Below are 14243 nucleotides of genomic sequence, written 5' to 3' on the forward strand. Positions count from 1 at the left end.
TATTGATTCCAGGAGTCTGTTAGGGAGGAGAGTGTTGTCTGTTTTTTTTCTCTTTTTCAGTTTTTTTCTACGATTTTCTTTGATTTTTTTCCTGTTTATACTTCCGTTAAAGAGGTTGTTGTGCGCAGCGGAAATTTCGGTAGCACTTCGGCAGCACAACAAGAGAGATTAGATCGATAAGAATTCCTGTCTCACCAAGGAGATAAGAATCTGAAGCGGATATCTCAACCAAGTAAGTTACTGGCTCTTCCTCTCATCAGTTCTAGGACTGACCTGTCGAGGGATCCTACAAGCTATTACAAATCACGGCAAAAACACAACTTTTACGTGGTTCGGCAAATAGCCTACGTCCACGGGGCAAGGAGGGGGAGATCTACTATTAGAGGGAGAGATATAACTAGGGTTTACAATCTCACAAATCTAAACCCCTCAAAACAAACTCTCAGATCCCTCACAATATCTCTCTACAAAAGCACAAAAGCCTACACACAAAAACTCCTCTTGAATTCTGTGTTCTTCTTCTGCAGCAGCCGTCGCAAAATTTTCTTCTGCTTTTCACTTTTGTTCCGCAGCCACAGGTCCTTTTTCCGCAAAAGATTCTCCTCTGCCTTCGAACTCCTGAAGCCGCAAAATCAAGTCCTTGTGCAAACTCCTAGGGCAAAATCAAATGGCTATATATAGCCTGATGATACTTTCGTGGGCCAGCGGTTAAAATCACGTTCGTGGGCCAGTTAAAGAAACGTGTGGGAAGAAACACGTTAGTGGGAAGACTACATTCACGTGGGCCACTGGTCCCCACGTATTCACAATTCTCCACATCGGTGAAGTTTTCCCAAAACTGAGCCGACACCAAAGCAACCAAATATCCCACTTGTTGTGTCCAGTACGAACACAATCCACAACAGGTAGAGAACCCGAACGAGAGTCCAAACAATCTCACCCCCATCAACTAATCCAAACCGGCTGCATCGTAAAGAAACATGACTGCCTACGTATCCTGTGGATCTTCTCCAACATGACGTCTCCTTCATCCAAAACGTCACGAACAAAATGGAATCTGACATCGATATGCTTCGTGTGTGCATGATAAACTTGGTTCTTCGCCAAATAGATAGCTGACATGCTATCACAATATACCCGAAGGGTCTCCTGTGCAATCCCCAAGTTCTCCAATAATCCCTGCAACCACAAAGCCTCCTTCACAGCTTCAGTCAATGCCATATACCCTGCCTCCGTAGTGGAGAGAGCCACTGTAGACTGAAGTGTACATCTCCAACATACCGGTGCTCCTGCTAGTGTAAACACATATCCGCTAGTAGACCGGCGCTTGTCCAGATCCCCCGCATAATCAGAATCCACGTAACCAATACAATCCTGCCCATTCTTCTCATTCTTCTGAAATACCAAACCAACATCCACGGTACCTTTGATATACCGTAGAATCCACTTCACGGCCTCCCAATGACCCTTCCCGGGGTCGTGCATGTACCTAGATACCATGCTCACGGCCTGTGACAAATCTGGCCTTGTACACCCCATCACATACATCAAGCTACCCACAGCATTGGCATATGGAACTTTGGACATGTATTCACGGTTCTCAACTGAAACAGGTGACATCTTAGCTGATAGCTTAAAGTGGAGAGCTAATGGAGTACTCACCGCCTTGGCATTGCCATCATAACTGAATTTCTTCAGCATCTTCTGCAAGTAACTCCTCTGTGTCAACTTCAACCTCCCCTTCACCATGTCTCTCTCGATCTCCATATCCAATATCTTCTTTGCTTCTCCAAGATCCTTCATCTCAAATTCGGATGACAGCTCTTTTTTTAACTTTCTAATAGCTGGCGACAGTGTCGACTGTCGCGCCCTTTAGCCGCGACAGCATCAGCTGCCGCGCCTAAAGAGACAGTTATTGACCAGCTATTTCTTCAGTTATCGTCTAAGGAGGCTATAAATACCCCCCTATGGCCATCATTGACAGGGGCTGAGCATTTTCCAGAGAGATTAGAGCAGAGAGCCTTGAGTTTTGGTGAATTAGAGCAAGAGAGAGAGTCTTCCTTCTTCACAAACATCCTCAAGAAGCTTCTAGCGAGTCCTAGAGATCTAAGCTCAGACTTGATCTTTGGAAGAGTGAACATCTTACATCGATAAGATATTCGCTTCAAATTCTTACTTCGATAAACGAAGGAAGAATCATTAAACCCCTCACGGTTCAATCAGAATCTGTGATTTGGTGGTCCACGAGTCAAAGCGCTCCCGGCACAGGCAAAGATCCCACGCAAGCAGCGATCCAAACAACGGTCCTGCGTTTGTTTCTCAAGAGTTGTAATTTTCCTTTTGTTGTGTAAAAGAAGTCTTATAAAAAGACTATTTCTTTTGAATTTATTGTAATCGACCGAAGATATAATGAATTCCACAACGAAACCAACTTTTGACGCAAACAAGCTGGCGACCACAGTGGGAGCCAACGGTCTCGCTGCCGAGACCGTCGTGTCGCAGCCGATCAAGATTCCAGTTGAATCTATGGTCGAATACGAATTCGACCAGATCAAGTTTGAGGAATATCTCTCATCATCCTCTTCAAGATCTTCATTATCTCGCAAGTACAAGAGGATCTCACAATTGAGGAAGAGTTGCATGCCAAAGAAGGCACAAAATGAAGACTCTCGCTTGATTGTTGCTGAGAATTTCACTCGCAATACTTCTGCTCACAATGGCTCTTATCTAGTTAAAGAGTCATCGAATCAAAGCCCGCCGGCATTGACGAAAAGAGCTCGTCAGAGACAACGTCAACGCCGTGCTCGCCAAATGGCTAAAGCCTTGGAACAAACCGACGGGGTTCGTTACCACGCGGACCTAGAGTCGAGGAGACATCGAGTGGTTCAGTTGTCTCAACAACCAATCACTCGTATCTCTGCTAAAACAACGACGGATGAATGGACTATTGTCAAAAAGACTCGTTCGACCCTCAAAGAACGTATACAAAAACGTCGTGCAAAAGCTGCTAATGCCCATGCTCTCTCACAACAAAGACGAGAAAAGAGAAAGGAAATGGTGACCAAAGAATCACCAAAACTTCGTCAAGTTTGGATTCCAAAGTCTGGACTTATGCAAAATCAGCATTCGGAGCCCGTTAAGACTCCATACCCACAAGGGGGTGGTTCTAAACGTGCGACTCCCGACATAACCTTGGATCGCTTAAAGACAAAAATAAATTGTCCTGAGAATGCCAACAAGGTTTTATACTCCCAGAAGAAGACGCATTCACCAAATGATATCGTCATACCTGGGAGATCATACCAACAGACGATACGATTTTTTGGCAATCATACCAATGAATCGTATTATCAAATTGAGGTTGTGAATAATTTTCGAAAGAGAGTTATTCGAGAGATAAACTCTCGTTGTTCCTGTGCACGACTCGTCAAAACAGCATTATCAGAATGTGACTGTTTCAAACGAGAAATCATCCCACGAAAAGTCTCTGCATTATCAAAGCCTAAGCTGAGACATTTCCGCAAAAGAAAATCAGCTGCCCAAAATGATGAATTCCTTGAAGTCACCATCAACGTGGCTGATAAAAGAAAGTCTAAGCGGCATTCAAGTGACTCAAATCCTGACTTTTCCCCGAGAGGAAGAGTCAATCCAAGAATTGCTCAAAGGATGTCTCGACTCCAATTAGGAGCTATCAGACGCAGAGACTACAAGAGAATGCAAGAAGGAATGTCCTCGGAGGATGAATTCTCGGACACTTATTCTGCAATCGCTTCTGATGATACAATGTCTAGCACAGGACAAATCAGAGAAGTATTCACAATCACTGCTGATCAGTTCACTCAAATACTTCAGGAAGCTCTAGCCAAACAACGTGAAGAAATTAGAGCTGAAGTGAAGACAGAAATGAAGTTGGCTATCCAACAAATGAGAGAACTGTTAACTCAACAGCCTCAACCTCCTGAGTCCAATCAGCGACTTGAATCCAGCCACCACACTCGGAATGTTGTGGATGACAGTGATCCAGAAGTGGATGAAGTCATTATGGCTGATACACCTCCCAATAGCAATAACGCTGGGGGTGGTTTAACACATTCTCCCAATAACGATATTGGGAGTGGTTCAATGGCACCTCTTATAGGGGGTGGTCTAACTCATTCTCCTCAACGTCATTCGAATGAAGACATAGACGATGACAGGAAAATGAAAGAGCTTGAAAACAAAGTGAACGCTTTGATGACGGCTCAAGAAGTGAAGAGGACGGGTATTCCATGTCCCTATCCAAGAGAATGGGATTCAATACCGTATCCGACAAAGTTCAATCTGATTAACTTCACACCGTTTGAGAGGAAGAGTTCGCCGATTCAGCACTTGATTTATTTCAAGTCTCATTTGGGCATGATCTCTGGAAACGAGGCTTTAATGGTCCGGTCATTCGTTGGCACCCTTCGCGGGCCCGCCTTCGATTGGTACCGACGGCTCAAGCCAGAGAGCGTCAATTGCTAGGATGACATGGAAAGTTTGTTCCTTAGCAACTTCTTCGATGATGACACCGAAGTGTCAATCGGAACCCTTTTGGATGAGAAGCAAAAAGACGGAGAGTCTATTGATAATTTTGTCAAGCGCTTCCGTGACAAGGCAATGAATTGCAGAAATCCTGTTACAGAGGAGTTTATCCTGCAAACATGCCACAATAATCTCTCCATCGATGTCCTGGAAGCCCTGGGGGTTGTACCATCCAAAACTTGAAAAGAGTTGAAATTACGTAGCGAACTAGCTGAACACTTTTTTAAAAGAAAGAAAGCTGAGAGAGGTCAACCGACGACATCCACAATTCCTGTGAACGCAACTCTCGATCCGAGGTTCCAAAAGGAGTATTCTTTCGAAGATGATGAAGCTCCAGCCATATTGGAATATCTTCTCGCCAATGACAAAATCGAGCTACCGCTTATTAAAGATCAGGAGGGTGCTAAGATGATTACAGATCCAAACTACTGTGCATACCACAGAAGGGTTCTTCATCCCACCAATATTTGCCTTGGACTCAAAAATAAGATCCAAGCATTAATTGACTCCGGCGTCATAACGGCGAAAGAGGTCGAGTAAAGACGACCATCTTACTCCATTGGGTACACGAGTATAAACTGTTTTCCCTAACTCCGATAAGTATACGAGTATAAACTGCTCCTCCATCTGACTCCGGTAAGTATACGAGTATAAACTGCTTCTCCATCTCACTCCGAAAAGGATACGAGTATAAACTGCTCCTTAATACTCCAACAGGTATATGAGTCTAAACTATTTCCTTTCTTTCACGGGAAGTTCCTGGAGAATGCCATGCATGGTACTTTTAAGGATAACCCGATCATATAGCTAAACATAATGATAAACTCAGTTTCGCAAGAAAAAGCTGGGGGTGGATGGTTCATGTAGCGGAAGTTCCCGAAAGAATGCTATATGTAATTTTCTTAGGAATAACCCGATCATTACAAACAAAGTGTTAAACACTACATCCCCACGGTGATTTCCGAATATTCTTTTGCTGAGATGAGATTGGATCACTTCGTTGGATCAATCTTCCCTCTCAAACCCTCCTTTGGTCAAACCTTTAAACAGTTAGGACCAAAGCCAAAATCCCCTCTCGATTCGTTCCATGAACGAGAGGTCCACAAATTGAACGATCAAACCTTTAAACAGTTAGGATCGTCTCAAATCCCCATGTTGGTCAAACCTTACTACAGTTAGGACCAAAACCAAAATCCCCTTTCGATTCGTTCCATGAACGAAAGGTCCACAAATTAAACGATCAAACCTTTAAACAGTTAGGATCATCTCAGAATTCCCACTTGGTCAAACCTTACTACAGTTAGGACCAAAACCAAAATCCCATCTCGATTCGTTCCATGAACGAGAGGTCCACAAATTGAACGATCAAACCTTTAAACAGTTAGGATCATCTTAAATTCCCACCTTGGTCAAACCTTTAAACAGTTAGGACCAAAGCCAAAATCCCCTCTTGATTCCTTCCATGAACAAGAGGTCCACAAATTGAACGATCAAACCTTTAAACAGTTAGGATCGTCTCAAATTCCCATCTTGGTCAAACCTTTAAACAGTTAGGACCAAAGCCAAAATCCCCTCTCGATTCGTTCCATGAACGAGAGGTCCACAAATTGAACGATCAAACCTTTAAACAGTTAGGATCGTATCAAATTCCCATCTTGGTCAAACCTTTAAACAGTTAGGACCAAAGCCAAAATCCCCTCTCGATTCGTTCCATGAACGAGAGGTCCACAAATTGAACGATCAAACCTTTAAACAGTTAGGATCGTCTCAAATTCCCATCTTGGTCAAACCTTTAAACAGTTAGGACCAAAGCCAAAATCCCCTCTTGATTCCTTCCATGAACAAGAGGTCCACCTTCGATTTGCGCAATCAAACCTATAAAAGTTAGGATTGCTTCCAATCTCAATTGATCAAACCTTATTCAGATTCTCTGAATAGAAATCCCACTTCAAATTTCCTTTGTACCAGGAGATAGAATATAAAATTCTTCCTCTCCGATTCCGGGTTTATCTCTACCAACAAACAAGAGACCAGGAGATAGAATATAAAATTCTTCCTCTCCAATTTCGGGTTTATCTCTACCAACAAACAAGAGACCAGGAGATAGAATATAAAATTCTTCCTCTCCATCATCGGGTTCATCTCTATCAACAAAAAAAGGAGACCATATTACTCCAATAGGTACACGAGTCTAAACTGTTTCCCTACCATCAACAGGAAGTTTCTAGAGAATATTACTCAAAATATTCTTAAGAATAACCTGGTTACCTCCCAACAGGTATATGAGGTTAAACTATTTCTCGAACACTCCAATAAGGTATATGAGTATAAACTATTCCTCCACCAGCTCTAAGTCAAGACTTCGACAACGGTCAAGCGATAAACGTAGCACCGGAAAAATTTTGTCTATTCTACAAAGCACTGGATAGACCAAAAGATGAAGAGGTCAAGATTTGAAGCCATGTACGGGTCCTTCCGTACGATCTACTCAATCAAGTATGGAAGGGATTGCAAATAAAGCCTGTCTTATCCAAAGTGCCCCAGACTCCTCTATAAAATAATACGTCTAGAACACTTTGGAGGGGGTATCTGTAGGCGTCAAAAAAATACTGAAAGATATCCAAATACAGCCGAAGAGAAGATCATCCAAAAAATCAACAAAAGGACACAAGTATAGACTGTCTCGCCCAGCGAGACAGACTTTGCTGTCTCGCCGTGCGAGACAGACTTCGCTGTCTCGCCGTGCGAGACAGACTTCGCTGTCTCGCCATGTGGGACAGAGTTGAGTGCCTCGCACGCAAGACAGTTTTCAAACATTCAGAAACCGTTTCATAAACCGCCGACACGTGGCCACCAACTGTTCAAGAACGTGGGGAGTATCGTGGGCGAGAATCACGTTGATAACCACCAGAATAACGGAGTTTAAAACGTGGGAAGGCAGTTGCAGCGAGAAACTGTCAAGAATATTCGTTTTCCGAGACAGTATTTACTGTCTCGCGGGGGGAGACAGCAAATTTACTGTCTCGCTGGGCGAGACAGCAAACACTGTCTCGGCCAGCGAGACAGTAAACACTGTCTCGCCATATTAATTCTGTCTTTTGTTGAGTTTTGTTAGTTATGAACCCCAGAGGCTATAAATACCCCCCTAGGGTCATTTCTGACAGGGGCTGATCATTTTGAGCACTTCAGAGCAGAGAAAGAGCAGAGTTCTTGAGTTTCTGGCAACTCCTTGATATTCAGGCTTTGACTTGATTTCAAGAAGAACGACTATCTTACCTTGATAAGATATCGTTTCAAGTTCTCACTTCGATAAACGAAGTCAGAATCATAAACCCCTCACGATTCGATCAGAATCTGTGATTTGGTGGTCCACGAGTCAAAGCGCTCCCGGCACAGGCAAAGATCCCACGCAAGCAGCGATCCAAACAATGATCCTGCGTTTGTTTCCCAAGAGTTGTAATTTTTTATTTTGTTGTGTAAAAGATGTCTTATAAAAATACTATTTCTTTGAATTTATTGTAATCGAACGAAGATATAATGAATTCCACAGCAAAACCAACTTTTGACGCAAACAATGTATACCAAGTGTAGGATCGTGACCCTTAAGAATAGAGTGTGTTCTTATAAAAATCTACGAAAGCTTTACACTTAAACACTAGAGGGTGAGTTTGCAAAGTAGATTATAAATTGCAAAGAAAGAATGACAATATCAGAAAATGAACATCACAAACACAAGCATGTATACTGGTTCCATCTCCCCGGTGTACATCCAGTCCCCAAGCAAATCCCGCTTGAGAGTTTCCACTATAATTTTGAAACCTTATAAAATCAAAAGCAAACCTGACCAATTTGCAAGACCATGCAAATTGCAAACCAAATTGACAAGACCATGCCAATCGTCACACCGATCTCTAGACCAAGAGATCAACCTCTCTCATAAACCGAGAGAACCTTTCTTTGAAGCAATGTACAATTCCAATCCTATAAGCCTTGATATAAATGTGAATGTATAACAATAGCATATCAATCTTTTTAACTCTCTGAATATTGCCTAAACAAGCTCTAAGAATGATAAGAACAAAGGCAATATCAGAAACTCTCTTTTTTCTCTGAATATTGCCTAAACAAGCTCTAAGAATGATAAGAACAAAGGCAATATCAGAAACTCTCTTTTTTAGAAAAATAGATTGAAAAACTGAAAGTTTAGAGAGTTAATTTGCACAATATGTGAATCTTATAAGTGCAAAAATTGGTACTTGTTTTCTGATGTTTAAACCTATTTATAGCCTTTGAAATGACATAATTTTAAACCCAATTAACGTCCACAAAACGACTATAACCAGTCACTTATTTAAAACCTAAAATCTGGAAAAACTGCATCTGTAGTCGACTACAAGTCATAGTAGTCGACTACACTGAGTCTAAACAGACTCTGTGAAGTTAGAAAATTGCTTAGTAATCGACTACAAGGCATAGTAGTCGACTACACTGTAAACTCAGATTCTGAAATTTTTTTTTAGTATTTTGACTGTAAATTTCTCATCCGATATCGGAATGAGGTGATTTAAGATTTATTGAAAAGCTCTTGAAAAGACCTACAACTTTGATCTTTTGAGTTTTTCCAGATTTTCTAATTAATAAGGGGTATAAATAAAATGTTAAGACTCACTCAATATCTATAAACTCTAATGGCTAACATAGGGGATTTCTATTGTTAACCAACACACTAAGCATGTGTTAGTGTATTCTAACACTATGTGTGTGCATGTGTGTGAGTGATCAAGGCTTGTACAAATTTCTAAGCAAAGAAAATATAAAATTACATTTTGACAATAAAGTATATCTTCTTCTTTGCTTCATTTTGCCTTGAACTCATCTATGTCTTGAGTATCTCTTTGAAAATAATTGTTGATATAGCTCTGATACTGCAAAACAAATGTTAGCACATAATACACACAACATATAATATTTGTTATCATCAAAACAAACTAATCTTGGGGTCAAGATTCCTAACATTCTCCCCCTTTTTGATGATGACAAATATATGTTATTAAGATATAAAAATTTTAATCCCCCTGCATAAAATCATTAAATAAAATCTTTTACTCCCCCTGCATCAAAGCATTAGTAAAAAATTTAAAATTTTCTATATATAACTCCCCCTTTGTCGTTAACAAAAAGAAATAAACATAATTCTAGTTAAATTTTTCTTTTCCCGGATACCGTAATAAAAATATTAAGCACTTTGGTACCCTTTTATATTATATCATTAGGATTAGCCCTTAGGAATCCAAATCCACTTGGAATTTGGTTTCCATTTATTAACATAAGTGTAATTCTTTGAATTGCAAACTTCATACATATAAGATAAAATATAATCATTCCTATCATGAATATTCAAATTCTTAGGAATCCATATATACTTATTTTGTTTAGCATGAATATTCTTATTATTATTCTTCAAAACATAATCATTCTTTGTAAAATACTTAGGAACAAATCCAATGCCAAAATGATTGTTTGAAGATTTTTGAAATGAGAGCAAATTATTCAAATTCTCTTTACTTTTATTGAATTTACTAACATTCAAACATATATCATCATATTTTAATTTAATAGAAGAAATATCTTTATCTAAAACATTAATGCGAATTTTTAAATCATTGCATTCTGATTTTAGATAAACATTCTCATTAGTCAAAATATGATTTTCTTTAAGCAAGGATTTATTTTCCTCTTTTAATTCAATTACTTGAGAATAAGAAATAGTAGAAGAATTAAAATTAGAAATTTCTTCAAGTAATCTTTTATTTTCACCTTTAAGAAAATTATGTGAAGCCTTTAATCTCAAAAATATTTCATATAATTCATTGAAAGCATCTAAAAGCACTTCATTGTCACTTACTTCATCTTGTGTCATAAAACACATATGAGCGCTTTCCTTTTCTTTGATTTCTTGATCCGAAGACGAATCATCACTATCATCCCATGTAGTCGTCAAAGCCTTCCTTTTCTTGTTGAATTTTGTAGACTTTGACATTGATTTTAGAAGGTAACAATCATTCTTCATATGTCCTGGCTTATTGCAACCATAACAAATAAAATTATTATTAGTATCTTTAACATTACTTGTACCTTCATAAGTTACCTCGAGTGTGTGCTAAATATCATATGCGGATGTGGCCGTTGACAGCCAATTGAACTCATTCTTGTCAAGAGCACAAAATAAGACATTCATTGCTTTAAAATCCAAGTTTGCATTGTTCCTTTGAGATGTAGTCCATTTCGTGAAAGGAGTGGTTGGATTCTCATATTTTGTTTCCACAATGCTCCAAAGTTCATAGCCAATTGATTGAAGGTAAATCTCCATTCGACACTTCCAATAGTTGTAGTTCAATCCATCGAACATTGGTGGACGATTAGTAGAATGACCTTCTTTGAATTGTGATGTATTTGTTGTAGTTCAATCCATCGAACATTGGTGGACGATTAGTAGAATGACCTTCTTTGAATTGTGATGTATTTGTTGATGCCATCTTTCACCTTGCTCTGATACCCCTTCTTTGAATTGTGATGTATTTGTTGATGCCATCTTTCACCTTGCTCTGATACCAAATGTAGGGTCCGGTTTTTGCTTATGTATACCAAGTGTAGGATCGTGACCCTTAATAATAAAGTGCGTTCTTATAAAAATCTGCGGAAGCTTTACACTTAAACACTAGAGGGTGAGTTTGCAAAGTAGATTATAAATTACAAAGAAAGAATGACAATCTCAGAAAATGAACATCACAAACACAAGCATGTATACTGGTTCCACCTCCCCGGTGTACATTCAGTCCCCAAGCAAATCCCGCTTGAGAGTTTCCACTATGATTTTGAAACCTTACAAAATCAAAAGCAAACCTGACCAAATTGCAAGACCATGCAAATTGCAAACCTAATTGACAAGACCATGCCAATCGTCACACCGATCTCTAGACCAAGAGATCAACCCCTCTCATAAACCGAGAGAACCTTTCTTTGAAGCAATGTATAATTTCAATCTTATAAGCCTTGATATAAATGTGAATGTATAACAGTGGCTTATCAATCTTTTTAACTCTGAATATTGCCTAAACAAGCTCTAAGAATGATAAGAACAAAGGCAATATCAGAAACTCTCTTTTTTAGAAAAATAGATTGAAAAACTGAAAGTTTAGAGAGTTAATTTGCACAATATGTGAATCTTATAAGTGCAAAAATTGGTACTTGTTTTCTGATGTTTAAACCTATTTATAGCCTTTGAAATGACATAATTTTAAACCTAATTAACGTCCACAAAACGGCTATAAACAGTCACTTATTTAAAACCTAAAATCTGGAAAAACCGTATCTGTAGTCGACTACAAGTCATAGTAGTCGACTACACTGAGTCTAAACAGACTCTGTGAAGTTAGAAAATTACTTAGTAATCGACTACAAGACATAGTAGTCGACTACACTGTAAACTCAGATTCTAAAATTTTTTTTTAGTATTTTTACTGTAAATTTCTCATCCGATATCGGAATGAGGTGATTTAAGATTTATTGAAAAGCTCTTGAAAAGACCTACAACTTTGATCTTTTGAGTTTTTCCAGATTTTCTAATTAATAAGGGGTATAAATAAAATGTTTTAAGACTCACTCGATATCTATAAACTCTAATGGCTAACATAGGGAATTTCTATTGTTAACCAACACACTAAGCATGTGTTAGTGTGTTCTAACACTATGTGTGTGAATGTGTGTGAGTGATCAGGGCTTGTACAAATTTCTAAGCAAAGAAAATATAAAATTACATTTTGACAATAAAGTATATCTTCTTCTTTGCTTCATTTTGCCTTGAACTCATCTATGTCTTGAGTATCTCTTTGAATATAATTGTTGATATAGCTCTGATACTACAAAACAAATGTTAGCACATAATACACACAACATATAATATTTGTTATCATCAAAATAAACTAATCTTGGGGTCAAGATTCCTAATAGTTATTAGGGGTTTAATGAGATTTCGATAGTTCATATAGGGTCTATTTACTACAAAATGCTGAAAGTTCATGAGAGTTTACTCTTATTTACCTTATTTAATATTATAATTCTTAATTCAAGTAATACTATTAAAATAATTATACTCTCTATATATACTATAAAATATTTATCTAATTTAATTTTTTTAGTTATGCTCTTAAATAACTTAGTACTGTAAGTATATGTGTATCTATGGAGATTTACTTTGCTTGGAAAACTTAATAAACTAGATTATTATTTACGAATGTGTCAATTTTGAAAGCTAAGTTATTTCCTTTTCCATTATTAACCTTAGATATTTCATATTTGTTGAGCAGAATATCATAAAAGATGCTAATATCGTATATTTACTGTTATACTTTGTCGCTAATATCGTATATTTACTGTTCATTTTAGAAATAACTAGTAATCTAATAAAGATGCTATCTCATGGTCACATCATTGTATTTGATGGTGGGACTACTTTGAAAGATTTGAGAGGACCGCTCCCTAGTCGATCTGATCTGGAAGCACGAGTTATAAAAGAAAAGAGAAGGAACCAGATGCTTCAATAACGCTTAGATGAGCAGGAGCAACAACAAAATCAACAACAACAAAGGATGTCTGACTTAGAGTCACAAGCAAAACCTATGCGGGAACTTTTTTTAAGGCAACCATCTTCATTGACTCCTCAAACTCGAGAACATGTGCAAGACTAGGTAATTATTTTTTATAAAATATCTTATATATTTTTATGATTGACTACTTGTAGTAGAGAAAATGCGATTTTTACTTAATAAGATAATATTTGCTTAATTGATATTTCTTAATTATGTGAATTTTTAATTTTTCAGACTATCCATGCAAGATTAGGAGAGGGGGTAGCTCGAGTTTTCTTTTAACGATGATTAGAGATGAAATGATGTGCCTTTTTCAGATTTTTATTTTAATTTGTTTTAGATAGTTTCACATATTTTTCTGTAGAATAATTGGAATATTAACTCTTGTTATTAGTATTGAATATTTGAGGATGGTGAAATTTTATTTATTGATATTATTAATGAATGGAGTTTTTGTTTTCTCTTTTATTCATTATTGGGTATTTTTAATATATTTGTGTTGTGACTCTTAGTGTCATGTTGAGAATTATATGATAGTTACATATGAATGGAAAGATTGTCATTAATGTATATTAAAAATTTGTAGTCTATAATGGCGGTTTTATAAACCGTATTTTGTTCATCAACGAAGGGAAAGCATCATCGTTGATGGGTTACTAATTACCCACCATGAGGACTTTTATGATTGTATTCAACCATCATTAATTGGTCTTCAATAACGGGGTTATCACCTGTTATTACACAATAACAACGGACGTACAAGATGTCCAAATCATCTGTTTTTCAGCTCAACATATTTCCTGTGCTGCTAAGACCCTGGATGGTAGGCTTAATTGCATTATTTCCTCAGTTTATGGATACAATCAAGCTGAAGCTAGGAAGTTGCTATGGACTGATCTTTCCCAGATTTAGCAAATTTCAGGTAACTTGCCTTGGTTGTTGTGTGGAGATTTCAATGCCATGATTACTGATGATGAGAAACTGGGTGGTACAACTCTAACTGAAGCTGATACTTTTGATTTTAATCAATTC

At 38.0% G+C, this 14243-nt stretch overlaps 1 protein-coding gene across 1 annotated transcript in view; it reads left to right on the forward strand.

Moving 5' to 3' along the window:
- LOC109835396 overlaps window positions 1-14243 on the forward strand; it is a 39502-nt gene that overhangs the window by 22358 nt on the left and 2901 nt on the right. Inside the window, exon 2 of the mRNA XM_020403372.1 lies at window positions 14134-14199. Coding sequence (XP_020258961.1) covers window positions 14134-14199 — 66 coding nt within the window. The remainder of the gene's footprint in view (window positions 1-14133; window positions 14200-14243) is intronic.

The sequence above is a fragment of the Asparagus officinalis genome, chromosome 3 (genome assembly GCF_001876935.1).
Source record: "Asparagus officinalis chromosome 3, Aspof.V1, whole genome shotgun sequence".
Taxonomy (NCBI): Eukaryota; Viridiplantae; Streptophyta; class Magnoliopsida; order Asparagales; family Asparagaceae; genus Asparagus; species Asparagus officinalis.